This window comes from Numida meleagris, chromosome 11 (genome assembly GCF_002078875.1).
Source record: "Numida meleagris isolate 19003 breed g44 Domestic line chromosome 11, NumMel1.0, whole genome shotgun sequence".
NCBI lineage: Eukaryota > Metazoa > Chordata > Aves > Galliformes > Numididae > Numida > Numida meleagris.
In genome coordinates, this window is record NC_034419.1 from 10,971,006 (window position 1) to 10,987,683 (window position 16,678).

Sequence of the window (16,678 nt, forward strand, 5' to 3'; positions counted from 1 at the left end):
TCCCCAGGACCCAACTTTTTCCTCCACCCTTCAATAGTTTTAGCAGCAGCCGGGTAAATTATCAGTGCCACCAGCAGGACACTTACAGTGCCACAGATCTACATCCTTCCAAACTCTTCAGGTAGCAAAGCCTGGACAGAATGCCTCACTTTGGTAAAAGCATCACAGCGAATCAGCTGCAAATCTGTGTTTGCGACGTGGGTGAGGCTGGGGGGACACAGTGCTGCTCACGGACACACTGCCACGCAGATCTCCGGCTAATCCAGTGCCAGTAGAGCTGGACTGGGTCAGCTCATAGATCCGTCTTCTCACTAGGACAGTGATTACACTGCTTAAGAGACTTAATCAAAGTTATCTGTCCATCCAAATTCCGGTTTTATCATCCACAAGCAGATATAGTGCTTACTCCTTATCTGCAGTACTTCCCAGCAAGGGCACAGGAATTGATTTGTAAAGATATATAAAGGTAATTTGATAAACATGCCATATAAAGCATTAATGTATAGCTGACACGACAGGTAATTTCAATGCATGTTTAAGCAGCCACAACACCCCCACACCCCACGGCAAATTTCACAAGTGGCCTTTGGAGACGATGTATGAGCAGACAAAAGAAGGAAAACAGAAAAGCTATCTTTTGTGGAATCAACTGTCATTTTCCAGAGGCTAATAGCAAGTGGATATCTTATTTTAAGAGGTCAGGTATTGAACACACAAGGAAACATGACTATTAGCATCTCTGGGCGGGGGATTTTAATTTGTGGGAGATTTACAGAAAATCTACAAAGGTATTACTATATCACTAGAACTGAATGCAGCCAGATGATCAGAGCACTACGTGCCGTGTGTTCTGCTAATGGAGACTGGTGGTTCAAGCTAACGAGAGGCAAATCTTCACGCCACTGTGTCAGAAATCTCACTTGGCACTGTTTTGCATCCCCACCACTCAGAGCACCTTGGAGGTCTCTACAAACCGAGCGTCACCACCCACACATCCCCGCACCCACCCCCAGCCAGGATCGAGCCCAGACCCTCCCTGTATGCCCATACCAAAACCAGCAGTGTCTGCCCTCCTCATACACAAACCTCTTGGGTTTCCAGCCCTTGTATGAGGCTTTCCAGCAGATTTATGATTCCTCCGGCTGCGTTACAGGAATTTTTTTGGTGCATCCATCAAGAACCCCGCTCTCCCCCACCTTTGCTTAGCCCATCTCCTGATTAGCTCTGAGAGTCACAGCACAGCAACAACTCGATCAGTTTTATCTCTGTAACAATTCTCTGATGAGGTCATATCACTTCTTGCCCACATAAGAAGGCAGCATCAAACCTTCCCAGACTGAGGAATTAACTACAGATGAGCCTACTGAAGCCAAGAGATAAAACTCAACAAAAACAACTCATACTTCATATGATGTCCCTGTTCATTGCAGAGGAGTTAGACTAGATGACCTTTAAGGGTCCCTTCCAACTCAAATGATTCTGTGATATTTCATTACAGCGTGCCATACTTTGACATTTTAGGACAAACCCAAATATGTGGGGGGGTCTTGCACTGATCCAACCAGTTTGTCACCTATTTAATCTGCCCCAGTTTCCACTTTAAGCAGTAGTTATATGTCTTTCTTTGATAGAAAGAAGCTATGAAAGCTCTTTCCAGATCTACACAAGCATTCAAATCAGCAGAACCGGGAGGAACTGAGCAAAACAGAGATGGGTTATTTTTACCTCTCCTCTCTCGCTGCTTGCATCACACTCCTGCATGCACATCATGTCTCTGCAGGAGGTACTTACCATACGTCTGCTTGCTTTGATTCTAATATTTGACACGGGCGTATTTATCTGCCTGGTCAGATGCAGAGTGACAAAATGATGATATAATTCGCAAAGGGTCTTGTGGAAATAGGTTTACAGGGACTAATTTATGAAAGCAGAATTAGGATTCAACTTTCATCCTCGCCACCACATTTTCTGCTGTCTCTTGCTCTGTTTGTAAATTCAATTTTAGTTCTGACTCAGCAAAGGATGAACTATATCTTAAGTTGATGTGTTGTCATTACTTAAACAATGTCCTGTAAACATGTTCAACAATCAAACAGATCAAATCTATTACATCATTAAAAAACTGATTAATCGTTGACGATGGGCATCCAACTATTTAAAACCCAGGGGTCACTTTCTTTTTATTTAGCAATGAGTGGGAAATCAATTTTTTAAACACATTCCAAACGAAAATATTTTCAACATAAAAATATGTTTGAAGTGTAAATGCACATCCAAAGCAGATCCATTTAACTGAGACTCCACAAATAAAAGCTCATATTCTTGCTAGCAACTTCCAGGTTTGTTCTGCTCTCCAGTTCCAGATCAAATCTAAACTTTGAAGTTTAATAGGGGTGAAATCCTCGCCATGCTCAGGCCAGCAGTTGTTTGCTACAAGATCCATCACCCTGGGATTCTACCTGACATTGCAATGCCAGTGCAGCAGGTGGGGAATATGGTGTGAGCTCTGCGCCACTGGGCCCTGCTCTGCCCACAGTGACTGTCATTATGGATGCCCCACTGCCAGCAAACCAAACGTTACATGCTGTGAGCATTCACACGGCACAAAATGGGGAAGCTGGGAGAAAAAATGACAAAATAATCACCTTGTAGATGTTCAAGTCTATTCTGGGAAACAACTTAGACCACAACATCTCCAATTAACTCACCAACTAATGCTGAAAATGCCAAGAAGTAATTGCAAATAGCTTATCTATTTTAATGAAGCTCACTATTGAAGTGTCCTTAGCAACTCTGAGAAGTGGTGGATGCCCAGTACCTGGAGACAGCCAAGGTCAGGCTGGATGGGCTCTGAGCACCTGATGGAGCTGTAGGCGTCCCTGTTCATTGCAGGGCAGTTGGATCTGATGGCTTTTAAGGGTCCCTTCCAACTCAAATGACTCTATGGTTCTGTGACTCCATTCCCCAGGGCCAGCTGAGTCTGTGCTCCTGAGGGCTGAGACACAAGCTCCCGTTACTGCACTTTCACAAGCGGCTTTGTTTCATCTGAAATGAAGTGTCTGCCTCTGGGCATAGCCAGTCTACCATGATTCAACTCAGGTTACCCAGCGGTGAAAGAAGGATGAGTGATATGACACCATTCACATTTGCATACAGAAAAACGTCACTGGTGCAAGTCATAAGAAGAAATCAATGTACCCGAAATTTGAGATAGAATCATAGAATAATCATTGAAGTTGGAAAAGACTGCTAAGATCATCCAGTCCAATTGTCCACCTACCACCAGTATTGCCCACTACCATGTTCCTCAGTGCTACTTCTACACATTTCTTGAACACCTCCAGGGACAGTGACTGCACCACCTCCCTGGGCAGCCTCCGCCAGTGCCTTCATCGCTCTTTGGAGTTTTTCCTAATATCCAAAATGGATGGATCTGCCTACGTCATCCCCTTACAGTGTCTTCTCCAAATAGGCCAAAAGGTCTTTAAACTAAAATACACTCCAGAACAGGAACAAAGATAATTAATCAAAAGTTAGGAGAAAAGAAAGAGAATAAAGAAAAAGGCTGATGCCTTGTTCTCTTAGAGCCCACCAAGGCCTGGAAATAAAAATAATATTACTAATAACATAGCATAATATTAGTCTGTGGCACACAACAACTGCTCAGCTGCCCCTCAGAGATACATCCTTTGCCCTGACCCTTCAGCAGCTGCTTTTCTTCTGCAGTTGCCAGCTCTTAGAGGCAAAAGCCACACATCCAATTCAATTTGGAACAAATCGCAAGCGCTGTGAGTGCTACCAGAAAACCCCACATAATCTTTTTGCTCTCTGCTGGGCCTCTCTGATGTGCCATGTTGGAAAGCAGTGGCTCTTGCAACTGCTAGTGTAAGGCTGAGCAATACTTACAGCTGATTGTAATTCCAAGCTCTACACCTCTTTTCTTGGGCAATTTAACGTGGAAAGTGCCGCTGCTGGGTATGACAGACTCTATAAAACCAAAAACAGACAAAAAGAAAACAGGAGAAAAGAGAGTTTTCAGTGGCATGGATGGTTTCCTTGGAACCAAGAAAAACAAGCCCATCAAACTCAGCTTTATAGGTTCAAATAAGGTTGCTATCTGATGCCCTGAGGACTTCAGGTTAAAATTTGTATTCTCATTAAAAATACATGCCCTGAACATCAAGTGAATTGTTCATATCATGCTGTAATTCAAATCTGAGGCAGCTTTGTCAATGTAAAATGAAAAAACTTTTTCTTTTAATATAAGGTTGCACACTTCAGCCAATAGCTTCAGCTCCCTTCTTGCTTCAAGGCCACAGATTAGTACAAATATTCATGCTAATGGTTGAATGTTTAAAGAGTAAGTGGCCTCTTCATCTACTCACCTCACTTATCTCAGTCAAGTCATGAGAAGAAGGCATTTATGGAAGGATGAGAGGAAGGACTCTCCACTTTAGTGCACATTAGAGAACATCAGAAAATGGGAAAGGCCTTCACAGGGTTTTCTCAGTCTCTGCAGTCTAGCAAAAACCTCACATATTTTTGTGAGCACACTCCCTCCTACAGGTTAGCAAAAGCACTGGTAGAGTCCAGCAGGTGCTGAGGAGCAACAAGTCCTTTGCAATTACCTGCAACATCAAATTCAATTTCGAGCACCACTTTGTTCGTCAGCGCAGCATCCCGCAGAAGCTGATTAGCTTCCTCCATAGTCCCATCCTCGGTCGCAATGCCGTTGATAGAAAGGACTCTGTCTCCTACTTGCAGCAGCCCACACCTGCAGTCCACATTAGGAAAAGAGGGAAAGGAGGCAGGGAAAAAGGAGGAAAGGAGGAAAGAAACAACCCCACCACCAACCATGAGTTACTTTTGCCAGGCAAATCTGTTAGAACACACAAAGTAGTGACAAATCCTTCAGAAGTGGATCCAAACAGATGATAATTCATTCTGCAATGTGTATCCCAGGCCCAGTACACCCTGGAAGATTACAAGGCAGCAAAGCACTGTGGCTTGCTTAACCTCAGACATATTTCATTCCCATACAGTATTTCTTGTCATATTTCCTGCAACTTCCAAGGAAAAAAAAATAAAGCCTTCCTCTACTGAAAGTCAACACCACGGCCAAGCCATGCAAGTGATAAATTGCACGGACATTTGCCCTCCTACCCTATCTAATGGTATACATCTCTTTCCGTGGGGCTGCATCCGCTGGAAACGAACCTAATGGCACTGAAAATTGCACAGAGCCCTCTGCTTAATACATGGCTAATACTGAAGCTACAATCCAATGAACTCGTTGAAACGTCTCAGCAAATTGGATAATCATTTATACCCTGTAATTGCATTTCTGGAAGCCAAATGTACATTGATACTGTTTAACTGCCCTGAAAGGCCAATATTATCCTGACGTAACAGCCCACCAGTATAACCACAACTGGCACTATGGGCTCTTTGGTTTAGACCCACTTTCTTGAAGAGCATAGATCAGCAGGTTTTCTTTCCACTTTGGAAGTAAAATAACAACAGCAAAGCTGCCATGTTTGAGAGGTGCTGTTACAGTATGGTTTGTCTCCTGAGACTCTTCTGTATTTATAAGCAATGTTTATTCACATATGAACCACTACATTCACCATCCACCCTCTTCTTCACCAGCAAGGCAATCCTGCACATTAACCTGCTGCAGCTATAATCTGAACTGCCCGACAGCTCCACAAAGACAAGAGTGTAGTGTTCCCCATGACTGGCCATGGGCAACAGGTTGTTCATCCTCATCCTCCTCTACATTCTTCATCAGCTGTTTGCTACAGGCACATCTGTTCAGATTTTCCACTTGTCACCTGTCTGGAAGGCCATCCACTTGAGCAGAGCTCGAGAAAGCACTAATCCATCATTAATGTTGTAAGCTACAGTGTGGTTTCCAAAATAGATTCAGAATTATGGGAGCAAGATTCACCTCTGCATTTGGAGTTGTTTTATCACAAAGTTTTCCCTTAAAAGGATCAGCTATCCTCTTTTAAGCCTTCTCCAGAGAACCTTTATTCCCTTGCTGTTTAATGATCAAACACATTATTTGCCCTGACCTTTCTAGACATCAACTTCATAGATATTTCATAGAAGACTGTTTGTTTGTTTGTACTGATCCTTCCAGCCATTCTTTATCACTCACACCTGTTGCACCTGTAAGAAAACATGGTACCGCAGCTTCCAGGCACACAAAGGAAACATCAAAGGCAGTGGATATTGGCTGTATTATTCATCTCCAAACAACAGGATGTATATGAAAGGCCAGGCTATCAAGACAAAAAAAAAAAAAACAAAAAAACATCAAAATTGGAAAAAATAGCACAAAAACCAGTTTTTGCCTGTGGCCCATCAAAAGCTGAGATGCTACTAAGTTAGGAGAGAGCCTAGGAAGGTTATTTTGTTAATAGGAAGGTATTAAACTTGCAACACATTTACTCTGCTGCTTGAGTTCATGCCACCCATGGAAAAGGGGCAGCTATTTTAAGAGATGTAAATTCAGAAGTGTTTGTTCAAGGAGACTTGGATTAGGATGGACAACTCCATAGAGGATATGTGAATCCAACCTTGTGAATAATTACATTGTTTAATTACAGTCCTTTACTTGGCTTGCAGGTATATGCTGCCACAAAACCATATTGGAAAAATCACCTCACAAACACGAAGGTGGTGAGGGGCACAAGAGAGAGGCCTCCACCAGCACTGAAGGGTTTCTGGCTACAGTCGCTATGCACCATTTGGAAAGGAGGAATCAACACAGACATCACTTTATCATTTTAAGATAACAAGAGGACACAACTGGTTTCAGCGCTGCTGTTTCAGCCACAAGGTCTGGGAGACTATGGGAACCTTTTACACGGCATCAGAACAAACATTTCCCATCTTTTCCACCAGAGCTACCCTCTCACAAAACATGGTACTTCTCCATTCAAGGCAGATTTGCTGTGGTGTTTTACAACCAATAGCTCTGTTAGGTCATAAGCATTTTATTCCTTTTAATATCGATTGAGTTGATCATGGTGGTCTAAATCCCTATCTTGCAGGTCAATAAAAGTTTGTGGAGTGGAGCCACAACCTCTTAGCCCCAACTACAAGAGTGAGAAGACCTGACGTGCCTTGTTAACTCTTCAGAATTTCACCAAAATCAGTTTCCAACTGCCATGAGTCCTTGTGCTGGGAGCAGGGCTCCTGCAGACCTCTCTTTGACTCCGCTGTGGGATCCTGCATGAAGTTCACAGAGGGCTTCCCTAAAGAGATGCATGCATCTCAGAGATGTGCAGTCTCACATGAGACCTCACAAAGTACTTCGAGATCATGGGAAGAGAACTGCTTTGAAATCAGAAAGAACAAGAGTTCAAGCATCTCCTAGAGTGAAAGACAGCACTATGGATGTGTTGGAATCCATGATGGGAAGGTTTCCTTGGGGTTGAAGAGATTTACATTTTGTCGTGACTCATTCCTTGGGCTCAAAGACAGCAGTGGAGCAGCAGAGGTGTCTTACTAGACACTGAGCAGCACAAATTCAAGCTCTGGGTTGGGTGTGTGCTGAAGATTTCATTCATTGTCATTAGTATGTGTGGTCACTCCAGCTGCAGAGTGAGCACATCGCTGGCTGCAGAAACCAACGTGCTGTGCCCTTACACACCTCCAAGCTGACCTGTATGGGTCAGACGCACACACCCGTGTGTGTTGGTATACCTGTGTATGTTTGACATCTGTGTGAGCACACTGGTGGGTGAGTCATAGCCCCAAAAGATGACAGCATTACGCAGCTGCTGAACTTTCCTTTTGCAAACTCTTCATACTCAAAAGCCAGAAATATGATGATCTAACAGCTGCCTGAGCAGAGCTAGGAAACATGTAACGCAGCAGGAAGCATTGATTTTGGATACTGAGATGGGCAAGGCAGATATTCTCCCACTGCTGTCTAAGACAGCTGAGGGAGGGTGGACAGACAGCTGCTTGTTTGGAGGCAGCCAAGAAGGGACAGCACACTTCTTCCTATTCGACCTTCCCTGCTGATAATCGGGGATGGACCACTGTCTCATTCTGATCCCAAAGGCTTCATCTTGCACCCAGGAAACAAAACAAGGGGAGGAGTGGGAAGGTCTATCAGAGACAGGGAGGAAATAGTGTCTACCTGCCAGCAAGGAAAAGCAGCGCAGTCTAGGAGAGGAAGAAATACACTGCAGAGATCTAATCCCCAAATCAAATCCACACTGCAAATGCAGACAGTATTGCTCCCTGCCACCACAAAGCAGAGGGCGGCAGCCGGGGGAACGCGAGTCCTGCTGGGTGGGAGGCACGAGGGAGAGCAGCACATGGCACACTGAGGCAGGCAGAGCTGTGCCATGAGGCTTTGCTTTCGTCCTGGCCTTGGCAAGGGGATAAAGCAAAGTGAGGCAGCTTGCAGCACATCTCCCTCCTCCCCTGGGACAGCAGGCTTTGTTGCTGCCTGATTTTTAAAAGGAGTTTGGTACTTCGCAGTGTGAGCCAAGTTCACCCTGGTAATTGAGGATAAAAATCCAAAATGCCACCACTTTCATTTTTAAACCTTGTTTGGAAGCAAAAAAAACAAACAAACAAAAAGCGTAAAAAGCCTTTGAAATCTCTAACTCTGCATCACTTGGGACAACTCACTTTCCTGTACCAGTCCCGTGTCCCTGTGCTCCCTGTCTGGACTCACACTCTCATGCTGCTCCCAGCGCCCTGACACAGCCAGGAACCAGATGGCACAGAAAACAACACCAGTCCCATGCTGAGACGTAGTCCATCCAACAAGAGAAACATCCTTAGAGGGCATCTACACCAGCAAAGATTTTGGAAGAAGTTTAACCGGAGCTCCCACACTGAGGCTCAGCCCCTGCAGGCCTCATTGCTCCCAGTATCTGCAAGGTCACAGCAGTAATGCTGCTCTTCCATTCTGCTTTGTTCCAGCATTTTCTGCTATTTTTTCAGCTCCTATACCAGAGCTCTCCTCAGTAGTTCAAAACTTTTAGGTCAATTTGTATAGCTGGTCTCTGCTACAAAAAAAAACAAGCAGACAACATTTTCCAGGGCTCACTTATTTACATTTTTCCCCTTTCTGCAACCAGACAAAAGCTTTATCTTTCAACGAGAAAGAAAAAGAAGAAAACAAAAGGGATGGGAATGGTGCTCACACACAGACACACGCTCCCTTCCTCCTCTGAGAACAGCCGCGGCCTGGTGCCAAGACGTTCACCTGGGATGCGGGGGAGGCCGCGGTCAGCCGACGAGTGCAGAAATGGCAGTGACAGTAAACCATGCCCAGTGAAGAATGGGAGATATTACAAGGATGATAGTAAATATCTAAATGAGCCTCTGAGGAGAGAAAACAAACCAAACCATGAAATGGTCAGCAGCAGCACCATCAGCATCCAAGGGCAAGGTCTCTAACCTCTCTGCCGGGCTGTCAGGCTCAATGAAACGGACGAGAGGTGGGGAGGACAGGGTTTCAGTAGCAAAGATGCCTCCCTGGAGCTGAAGTCCAAAGCCATTCAAAGGGTCTCCCCTGAGCACCACCTCTGTCGTCTCTGTGTGGACTATCTGCCCGCCAGGACCCACCGTGCTGGAGGCCAGTGACACTGAGAGGAGGAGAGAAGCAGAAGTTAGGGCAGCCACAGTTACAGGGAGGGCCAAGGGGTGACCATGGCCCTGACTGCTGGGATGAGCAGTTCTGTACCAGCCAACAGCCAGCAAGGCGAGCCCAGCGCCGTGCCCAACCCATCCCCAGCCCACAGCCACCCTTACGTGAGCTCTTGTGCTCCTTCTTCTTCTGCCTCCTCCTCAGCATGGTGGTGCGGGGGCTCATGGGGTGGGAGCTGCGAGGTAGCGTGTTCGAGTTCTGGCAGGGGAAGCCCTGCGCGTTCATGGTGGGAGACGAGAAGTTGGCAGCCACCAGAGCTGGGGAAACACAGAGCATGTTAAGGATGCAGTGCGTTCACCTAACAGGTGTTCACTGAATTCCTAATGGTTTTGGACTAGCTCCTTCTTCTCAGCTTCAGGGCTGGGGAACCATAGCTTGAACTTGAGCTGCTGAGCAACTGGGCTCCCTTGCTTGCTTCCCAATCCCCAGCACAGTCCTGCCTACCTCACAGCAATAAGACCAGAAACCTGGGGCTGAACAGGAAGAGATGTGTTTACAAACAGACTCTGAAGCGGTCATAATCCTTATTCTAACATACATCTTGCATCAGCAAGGCTGAGCCGGGTACATTGGTGTACCTCATTCCTACATGTCACCAGAGCTGCCCTCCTTGGCTCATAGCAACTCAAGTTTTTCCCTTGCCCACAGGAAAGTGTGGGACTAAAGGATGAGAGCAAAGGGTCTGCCCAGCATTCTGCTCTAATTGCAGTTACCAGCTCTGTGCGTGGGCTGTAGGTACTGATTTTGCACCTCAGCAGTGGACCTATGGGGAGAGATCCAACTGATCTTGGAGGAAATAAGTGACATGCCAGGCCACTGAGTTGGGTGTGGAGCAAATGGAGAGGCACAGCACAAATGAACACACATAGGGATGGGGGCAACACCGTGTGCGGGGGTTACATTTGCAGTAATCCTGTCCAGACGTCTGGTTCCAAGTGGGCGTCTTGCAGTGCCCGGGGTGGTGGGTGTGACAGTAGTTGACGCAGGGGTCCCAGCAGTGGTGGTGGTCACTCTTTTGCACCTTGACTGAAGTCACCCAGGGGAGCAGAAATCATCACAGGCATGGAGAAGTGAGAGAAAGAAAAGGTAAGCAGCTGGGAGACTGTAGAGAAGAGACTCACACTGCTTTTGAACAAGTCAGGGAGCAAGAACAGAGTGTCAAGCACCAGCAGCAAAAATGCATCCCCGTGTAACCTCATGACACTTGATGCAAAGTGGCAGAAATTCACCCATTCCCCTCAAAAAACTCAGTGTCCTGAGCCAACAGCCTGAGTAAGCTGTGCTGGCAGCACACAGATGTCATTACCATTTGCAGGCTGCTATGCGACGTGCAGAAGCTGCCTCCAGCCATGAGTTTCCCGCAGAGACCATCAGCGTTATCTGACAGCACTGGGGAAACCTCCTTGTGCTGCTTCCCACCTTGCTGCCTTCCCAGGACAAAGCTCAATGCCAAGTGGTGCTTCCAGCACTTTGCTTGGCTTCAGCATTTGGGTGTTTAGCAGCTGCTCTTGGCCAGGAATGTGCACATACGGAAAAGGGAGCAGTGGTGGGCTGACTCCAGCTTACCAGAACAAAAGGGATTTTATACACTGCTGCTTAAAGGCAATTACACAAGGCCACCAACACAGGAAGAGGTGCCAATGCTTTGGCAAACAATAAATTAAGATGTGGCACCAACATGGCAGACTCTTTTCAAGGCCACACAACTGCTTTAGTTTCAACCCTAAATCCACCCCAGCACATGTTGGCAAAAATCTTCTGCAGTGTGACATCCTCTACCCAAAAATCCCTTGTCCTGGGAGATGTGGCTTTGTTTTCATCAGGTCGTGATGTCACAAATCCTCTCTGCAGTGGTCAAAACACATCCCCAAGCTCAAGTCCTTCCTCTCACTGATGCTCCCTTTTGCTCCTGGGCAGCACGGGGTCAATTTGGTTGTTCTTGCCCAGCAGCACTGGGATTTCTCTCCTGAATCTCTGCAGTATGCTGTCTAGACAACTCTCAGTCTTCCCACCACTGGCACTTACCTGCAACCACCCTTCCCAAATGATACCTCCAAGGCTCTGTGCTCTCCCTGTAGGTGGGAACTTTGCCACCACTGGCACTACAGAGCTTTCTGAGGGTGCAAACCAAGGAGAGGGACTCACCTCAACCCACAGTGTCCACGCAGAGAGCTCTTCTAAAGATCATCACTTAGTGCCTTTATCAATGAAAATCCATCTTGCGTACATGCACCACAGGCATCAAATCACTGAGGTCAGATTTTCTGACCAAAAGTGTGATTATTTGAAAGTCTTTGTTTTAGTGACTTTAGCATTTACTCTATCAAGCTCTTAAAACATCCACTTTCAGCTCTGGCATTTCTATTTTATGAATTCAAAAGTAATCTCAGAGTCAGGAGGCTTTTAAAAACAATAGTCAAATGAGTAAATGGAGCTGAATCCAGTCAAAAAGGAGAATTCTTAATACAATTAAATACTTGAAACACGAGTGACAGAGCTTATGGGCATATATACAAAACCGTTTAATCCATTTATATCCACTTGTCTGTAAGTTCTTAGCCCATAGCTGATGCAACAGAAAAAAGGCCTATGAAGCTCGGATGTCATTGCAGTGGGGGAAGAAAATAGGTTTTGGACAATCTAGGGATAAAAATCTACAAGAACCTTCCCCATGCTTCCCTTGCTTTTCACCACCCATCCCAGCACTGCTCCTGGGCACCATCCGCTCCCACTGATCTTGTGAGCATAATCCTCCCACAATTTTTCCAAATGCCCCCGGAGCGGCAGAGAAAGCTAACTCCATTTGACAAATCCTGTGCTTCAGCATTACACCACAAAGACAGTATGTTTTCCTTCCCTATGATCCCCCACGTCCTTAAGAGTTCAGCCAAAGCGGGGACATTCTCATCTGATGTGTGGAGGTATGGGTAAAAAGGCTCTGAACACACAGAGCTGTCCTTCCCCAGATCTTCCTTCTGATGCTGCTGAATACATATATACCGAATGGAGATTAAGACCAGGGCATTAATGGAAGAAGCAGAATAGTTCATTTTAACAGCCGTTGAAAAAGGATTATAGCTTTCCATTTTGTCTTGGGCACAAAGGTCAAGTCATCTGTCCCTTTTGTTAAACGGCTTTAATTCTGCACAAATGGGACTGGATGTGTAAGAGATTTATTTCTAGACATGAAGATGTTATTAGATTTTATGTTTTGCTGCATCACATTAAAGAAGACAACACACATAATTTCTTCCTTTCACCAAACCTCCCTCGAAGAGAACAGAAAAGGAATTGGGCCCGTGGATGTTGTGCATCAATATTATTAAAATGCATGCTCCTAAAAGAAAAGTGTTGGAAAATGAAGGGGCTGAGACTGAAACAGCTGAAATAAAAGATCACCAATGTGGACAATAAGGGCAGTGAGGCACTGGCACAGGCTGTCCAGAGAGTGGTGGGTGCCCCGTCCCTGCAGACACCCAAGGTCAGGCTGGATGGGCTCTGAGCACGTGATGGAGCTGTAGGTGTCCCTGTTCATTGCAGGGGGGTTGGACTGATGGCCTTTAGGAGTCCCACCAACTCAAAAGATTCCATGATTCTATGACTCTAACAAAATTGCAGGCAAGAATTGCAACAAGTCTACTAGTAGTGAGGCTAATTTCACAAATATGTATATAGGAGAGCCTGAGTCAGCCTCTTACATGGAAGGAGAAACTAAAGGGAGGCAACAAGGACACTCACAGGGTGAACTCCTAATGATGTTTGAAATTTACAGGTATCTGGGGTTTGATGAGCCGGAATTTCTTTCTAGTATTTCTTTGAGGGGGGGAAAAAGACAGCAGCAGCTCTCATTCAGACAGGCTGGTCCAGAAAATGAATGCTTGTGTTTCAGCTTTGTTTCCTAAGGAAGTCCAGCAGAATCCTGTCTAGCTGCTGACACGTCCTTTACAAAGCCTTACTAGGCAAGCTGATGAAAGCTGAGCTTGGAAACACATTTGCCAGCACCAACATTGTTTCCCTCCCTCTCCATTAAAGTCTCTTATCTGAGGTACTAAGAAAGCGGCTTGCACAGCACTCAGCATTGCGAAACTCTGGGATTCCCAACACCAATTTTCCCATTCAAGCACAGATGTTACCTTTTTTTTTTTCCTATTCACGTCCTTGAACATCATCTAATCACATGCATTTCATCAAAATATATTTTTTTCCCCTCCACAGATGTCTCTCTTTGGAGTCTAATACCAGCATTCAAAAGAAGTGAGAACCACAGTAGGGATCTCAACTGAGTTTTGAAGGCAACCAACAGTGTTTGCATGGAGGACGTACCTGTTTCTGGAGGCTTCAAAGGCAGCCTGCTTTGGTGAACAGGTAATATCTCCAACTTGACGTTCTCTGAGGTGGCAGCTAAAAGCTGAGTTGCCTCCAATAAGGAGCAGTGCTCTGTGCTTGTGCCATCGATGGAGAGAATATGGTCACCCACATGCAGTGCTCCACACCTGCAAAGGAAACAGCAAGGGTAATTATATACACAGCCAAAATTCATGTCCTTGCAGTTGGGAGCAGAAACGGACAAATTCCACCTGTTTTGGTTCAACTGAATGTATTCCCACAACATCTCATTTTTGACTTCCAGTTTGAACATCAGGTTTGGACACTGACAAAAACACCAACTCCAATGGTCCAAGACTAAGTCAGTGATGCTGGTGTCTTGGGAAAGATCTTTTAAGTTTTCAGCAGTGCATGGTCATAGCCAAGCTGGGTGTTCAACCAGCAGGGCAGTGAGCCCTACCTACCTGTTCTAAACAGAATATTCCACAACAGGTTTCTGCCATTCCACAGCTCCAGGACAGTGAGATTTGAGGTTTTTAAATCACAGCTCAGCTTATACATGCCCTGAATTACATTCATTCATGGTGAAGAGTGTCCACCAGTGTTAGGTCAGATATTTTTAGCATGCTTAGTGCTAAGAACATATGGACATGGCCAGTTCAAGGAGAGGTGGGGAAGAATGGTATATAACTGAGAAGGGGACTGAAATGCAGTGCAGGAAAAAGGAGAACTGGAGCAGCCTGTTCAGCTCTGTACCTGTCCACTACGCTGGCCGGCTTGATCTTATCAATGACAATGACCTGCTTGTTCCGATGCGTGGTTGTCGTCAGCGTGATTCCTAGCGTAGATCCCGGGGTCTTTGCTATTTCGACTAGTAGAGGTCCCGAAGCATTCGTTACAGTATCTGCAAAACAAGAGAGTATCTGAAGACGCTTCTCGTGCAGCCTTCTGCAGTAGCAAAATACTAAAATGCAGAAGCAAACAGAGGGTTGTCCAATTCTGCTGACCTGATATACTTGATGGTTTGAACATCCTACACCCTCACAACTCTGCATCACATACCAAGTTAACAAAGAAGGAAATTCAAGATGCAAAACTGCTTCTGCACAAAATACGTACGGTAGAGAAGAAACATTACAAAATTCACTCATGGAAACCACCCTCTTGCCTCTCCTTTTTAGGTTAATAACAAGATCAAGGAAGAGAATGCTCAAAGTCAGCGCTGCAGTCACATCAACCATATTAAAAGAAAAGCACAAAAAGGGAAGATCACAAGGACATCACTGTTTGAGTCTTCTTTCCAAACAAAATCAAAAAGGCGCAAAAAAAAAAAACAGGATCTTGCTTCCTGAGGCATTCAGAAGCCTCACATGCTGAAGACTGGCACAAGTCAGCACCTCCTGGCTACTCCAGCACTGGCTCTGCAGTATTGCTGCGTGTTTCTGCCCATGGGAGCAGACACGGAGCTTCCTACACGTGCTTTGTTTAGCTCGACTTCCATGAGAGCGCTTCATGGAAACCCAATCATCCACTTCAAAGGAAAGGCTGCCAAAGCCCTCCGAGAGCCTGATGCCTCCTCAGCCCTTCATTATTCACAGTGAGGCTTTTCTCTTCCAAAGCTCTGCTCCACTAAAAACGCTGATGCTACTTGGCTCCAAAATGTGATGCATGGCTCATTCTTACACTCTGATAAATGGGAGCATTGATGCAGATCTCAGAAACTAAGCTGCAGCAAGATCTTTCCTGGGATTTGTTGAAGATACTGAATCTCTGGAGACAGATTTTTTGGTTGTGTGGGGATCAGTTGACTCTGGCCTACCCATGGTGTACTTTTTCCAGGGGGAGGAAGGAGAAAGAATGAGCAATACTGAAAGTCATGCAAGGCTTCAAATGAAACACCATTTATTCTCAGCTGAAAAGGATCGCTGGACAGACCTGCAAACCCTGGCACAAAGCTCACTAAAAAGGTGCCCAGAGCACTCAGATAAAGCATGTGGAAGGTGCACTGAGACCTTCATTAGCAAAGGAAGCACCAAGAGATGAAGGATCTCCAACAGCATCAGCTACATGTTGGTTTTGCAGCCCATGTTTGTCCAGCACACATCCTCTGAAAAGTGATACATTCATATGTATACATTCCTTCAGCCAAAGGGAAGAAGATAGGAAAACTGGTCATGGAAACAGCATGTTGGGGTGTTAGACTCCAGTTATGTTTGCAAGGAAAATATGTCCTTCCTTCAGCCCATGGCCCTTCTTAACCCTGCACAGCACGGGCCCCCTTGATGTCCTTTTAATCCTCATCACTTGTGTCACAGACAAGGATTGTTCCAAATACATTTTATAGAGTCATTTGTTTGAGAAATAACAGCCCAGCCACTAAGGTTTAACTCAAATCAAAGGTCAAGAGCATGCAATTTAGCAATATTTGTGAGGCTTGATTAACACAGGGCTATTACACCCAAGCTAATTTAAAACAAAATGCTGAGAGGACAGGGCAGGGCATGCAGTAACCTTCCTGCAGGGAGTCAATGAACGCTGCTGCTTCAGCACCTGCCCCATCAGGCACGTCTGCAACCTCCCTCAGCATCCATGGAAAAGGCACAGCTCTCCTGTGTTCCAAAAGGAAGGCATCTGCTAATTGCCATGTTTATCTGGCATCAGCCAAGG

General features: G+C 45.6%; 1 protein-coding gene across 5 annotated transcripts in view; it reads right to left on the reverse strand.

Annotated features, from left to right (window-relative positions):
• The window catches only part of GRIP2 (glutamate receptor interacting protein 2), a 221,632-nt gene that overhangs the window by 22,715 nt on the left and 182,239 nt on the right, over positions 1-16,678 (reverse strand). For all 5 annotated transcript variants that reach the window (XR_002442489.1, XM_021409444.1, XM_021409446.1 and 2 more), the window contains exons 8-14: positions 14,768-14,915; positions 14,009-14,178; positions 10,586-10,711; positions 9,790-9,942; positions 9,437-9,623; positions 4,629-4,774; positions 3,907-3,987 (exon numbers count right to left, since the gene is read on the reverse strand). Coding sequence is in view for 4 of the 5 variants with exons in the window: in XM_021409444.1 (XP_021265119.1) it covers positions 3,907-3,987; positions 4,629-4,774; positions 9,437-9,623; positions 9,790-9,942; positions 10,586-10,711; positions 14,009-14,178; positions 14,768-14,915 (1,011 nt within the window). In the remaining variant the exon portion in view is untranslated. The remainder of the gene's footprint in view (positions 1-3,906; positions 3,988-4,628; positions 4,775-9,436; positions 9,624-9,789; positions 9,943-10,585; positions 10,712-14,008; positions 14,179-14,767; positions 14,916-16,678) is intronic.